Genomic DNA, 4,009 nt, shown 5'->3' on the forward strand with positions numbered 1-4,009 from the left:
GAAAGTTATGTGCCCAAGAGCCAGAACTCTCTCTCGATTACAAGCACCTTATTAGATAATAATATGCCAACACAACTGCTCCCTTCATTCCAAAATAGTTGAAGTTATAGGTTTACCCGAAGTCAAGCATCCTTAAGTTTGACCAAGTTTATAGAATCTCTATCTCTACTTCTCTACTTACTTAAAAAGAATATAAGGTTTCCATTTCACCTTTCTTTCCACCATCTCTTCGTCCAACCTTCCATGTATATGATAATTAATCGCCTTAATTTACTTATCTTCTGAACCAATTCCACTTTAATTTACTTACCAGACTTCTAATCATAATATAAGTTAATTCACAGTCAGAATTTGATGAACATTTATTTATACAATCGCATTATTACTGACAGGTACACAAGTTAACGTACTAAAATATTTATAACCCGTTGCAATGCACGGGCATTGTTCTAGTTGATATAGCAAAATCGACAACATCAATCATATATAGCAGGAGCTTGAATTTTTTTATGAATCTAACGAGACTTATTTGATGTTGTAGATGTTAATTTATATTTGGACTTCGTCAAATTTAAATACGTTTGACTTAGGACAAAGGTATAACTTAAAATATTTTGGAACGGATGAAGTAGGTGCCACCATGCTTTATTTCTACCAGTTTATAATTAATCTCAAGCCAAATCATACTCCACTTGGTCCAGAACAGCGGGCGCCAGGTCAGGGTTCTGGAGCACGGTGTTGAGATCCTCATCCTTATCCTCCAACATGGCCCTCAAGAAGGCCACCATGAGTCCCCCCATGGTCCTCCGGGCAAGCTCCTTGGTGTGTTCCGGGTTCCTCTTGCACATGCAGTCAACGAGCAGCGGAACATCGTTATCCAGCATGTCCAGATGCCCGTAATCCTTGGCGGTGAAGTGGTACCGTGGTGGCGCACACTCCTTGTAGAAATTGATATGGTTCACACCAGCCGGTGCACAGGGGAGGCTCGGAGGTAGGATGTTGCCCTCCGGGCCCAGCCCAGTGCCGATGACGAGGACCGGCATCCGTGGGTTGATCAACGAGCCGGAGAGGACCTTGGGCTCCACTTGTAGCCACTCTGCTAGCCCGGCCACGGGGTCAACGCCAATGAGGGCAGAGAAGTTGAGGTCCAGTGAGGTTTCGTCGCCTTTGCCTTTGAGCCCCAGCGCCACAGCGAAGGCTGTGTCGCCGCCTCGGCTGTGCCCGGCCAGCGCGAGCCTGGACAGGTCGGGCTTCACGCCGTCGACTTTGAGGATGTTGCTGAGGACGTAGAGGAGCCCCTGCTGCTCATCGGCGAGCCAGTTGGTTACTTGCTTCGTCGTAGCTATGTCTTTCTTGTCATCCATGTTGACAACAGTCAGGATCGAGAAGACGTAAAGCTGCGTACACATATTGACAAACATGTAATACTCTATTATAATAAGTATATGTATGCTAATCTTATAAACATTGAGTTAGTGTACCGCATGAAGTACATTTAGGAAATTTAAGTACCTTAATCAGAGCTTTTGCTACACCTACGTAGAAAAAACTATGTAAACTTAGGAATGAGCTGATCTAGCATAATTGGATTGGAAGAGAAAAAGGCTCAAGCCCACCCTGCAAAATGTGGGGATTAGTTTAGGAAGGAAAGAGCTATGGTTTTACGTAGGATGTTACATAGGTCTAGTATTTTCGCCTTAATCGAGTGGTGATTCTCATAAAGGATACCTTTTTTTGCGGGTAAAAACTTGCATTACGCAAATATCATGGTCATAACAATCTGCATAAGCTAGCTCTAGAGAAACTGAAGGACCCTAACCAATCCATGTCATAGTCCGTCCAGCGCAGATGCAATGATTGTAAAAAGAGGTTTTTGTGACTAGAGGAACAAATCATCTTTTCTTTCCAGCCCATTTTCCTTCTTTATTTGGCTACAATCTTTGTAGCCTTTAATCTATCTCGGCCTAGTATCATAACGAATTTATTCGAAAACTGGTTCGTTGGAGTCCGTTATAAATTCAAGGTGGTGGTGTCTTATTATGAGCAATTTAAAATTCCTGTAATAATTGCACTTTAATAGAACAAAGCTTCAAAACAATTACAAGTTACGTGTGGGATCTGTATGTGGTGTTAGCTACAACATGCTAGGATTGTAGCATGAGATACGTTCATCGACCGGTTTGGATGACGGTCAATAATCGGTTATATATGAATAAGTCATGTAATTCTATTATCAATTGTTTGTGTTTAGGCCTTGTTTTCTCTTTTATGTATTGAATTCTATGTTTGTTACACTGTTTTAAGTGCATTCTTTGACGTAGGAGTCAGAGGTTTTATTTGCTTTTCAAAAAAGTATTTTCTTTTATATATTCACATATCGGCACCTATATATATACATACCTGCGGTGCCACAGCTATGAAGCCATGAGAGGCGACATGCTTCAGTAGGTTCTGATACCAGCTGTTGTACATATTCCAGCCATGCAGGAACACGATAACGGGATAGCTCCCAGGGTCCTTGGGGGCAGCCACCAAGAGCGGCTTGGGGAGACCCTTGGCCTGGCACGGATGGACGGTTTCCACCTGCACGTCGTGCCGCCCCTCCTCGAACACCGCCGTCGTGCCGGCCGGCCGCGCTGCTGCCGCTGACACGAACGTTGCCATGAGCTTCTGTGTATTAGCTAGCTAGACCAGTGTATGGTTGGTCGAGGCTCTCATTGCTAGGTGGTGACTACGGGCCGGTATATATATACGCACACACACACCGGCCAAGGCTGATTCATCGATTCGAGCACCATGGCGTGCCATGTTCCTCTTTTTTGTTTTTGCATGGCGCGGCATGTTCCTCGTTTGCGCTCGACGTGCACCATTTTGTATCGTATACGAGGTATCTACGTGTATGTCGCGCTGGCCTTTCGAGTTTTGGAAGCACGCAAGCGGCCGGTGTCGCATGGGTGTTGTGGGATCCTATGTGATACCAATGCGATGGCATATGTACGGTGTGTGCTCGCTTGCTCGTCCTGCTCAAGCATTGCTTGGATCCTACCAACAGGAGCAATAATGCATGGAGCGCTGAGTACTTCCTTTGTTCTTTGCCACCCATTGAGCAATCAAAACCTGATATAGAAACCCCGCAAAAAAAAGAACCTGATATAGAAACAAAGAGAATATTTCTACGCTCTGCATGCATGTGTCCTGGGCTCCTAGCTCCCCCCAGCCCAGGTAGCTAGCACACGATTGCACGGACCCAATGAACGTGAAGCAAAGGCCTAACCAGATATTTTGAAGCGTCGATCCGTGCCGTGTTGCAGCATAATATGTACTTCCTCCGTTCCAAATATATGGGAAGGCAATTCCAATGCTAACCAGTAAACCGGACATCGGATCAATCCGCGACAAAGGGATCGGTCCACGGACACAAATACTGGAGACAACCATCCAATGCTATCTGCATACATTTCAAGCACTCTTTAAACCAACCAGATGAAATTTAAACAAACACGATAGATTTCATTCAAGTTCGGAAACAATTTACATAAAAAGGTCAATATTTCAACCGTTTAAGTAAAATCTTAAAAAAAAACTAAACCCTAGACCGGACGACCGCCTCATAGTCGTGGCCGTCCTGCCGGTGCCGGTCCTGAGAATACAAGGGCCCGGGGCGAAACTATAACTTGGGGCCCCTTTGGTGTAGACATCAAAATCATATTTAACGTATGTATAGGCAAAATGTTACCAATAAACACTAAAAATGCAGAGGCCGGGGTGCATCCCTTTTGTGCAAAAAAACCCCCACTAAAAATGCATCCACACCTAAATAAGTATATATGTATATGTTACCATGAAATTTCTCCTAAATGGGAGGCAACCCCAAAACCTCGTAGATGATAGTTTTGCAGCATCAAAACAATGACATTGATCATCAAGTTAAACAAACAAGTTTATAAAGAATTCGATGCAATTTACTGGTTAATCCTGCTTCAGTAGACGCTGCAGTGGTGGCTCAAAG

At 44.1% G+C, this 4,009-nt stretch overlaps 1 protein-coding gene across 1 annotated transcript; it reads right to left on the reverse strand.

The window, feature by feature from the left end:
* Window positions 1–650: 650 nt before the first annotated feature.
* On the reverse strand, window positions 651–2,664 carry LOC123139674 (chlorophyllase-2-like). Its single transcript, XM_044559408.1, has 2 exons — window positions 2,401–2,664; window positions 651–1,397 (listed from the first exon to the last, which is right to left on the reverse strand). The coding sequence occupies exons 1-2, from the start codon at window positions 2,662–2,664 to the stop codon at window positions 672–674; spliced, it is 990 nt and encodes a 329-aa protein (XP_044415343.1). The 3' UTR covers window positions 651–671.
* Between the last annotated feature and the right edge of the window lie 1,345 nt (window positions 2,665–4,009).

Source organism: Triticum aestivum, chromosome 6B (assembly GCF_018294505.1).
Source record: "Triticum aestivum cultivar Chinese Spring chromosome 6B, IWGSC CS RefSeq v2.1, whole genome shotgun sequence".
Taxonomy (NCBI): domain Eukaryota; kingdom Viridiplantae; phylum Streptophyta; class Magnoliopsida; order Poales; family Poaceae; genus Triticum; species Triticum aestivum.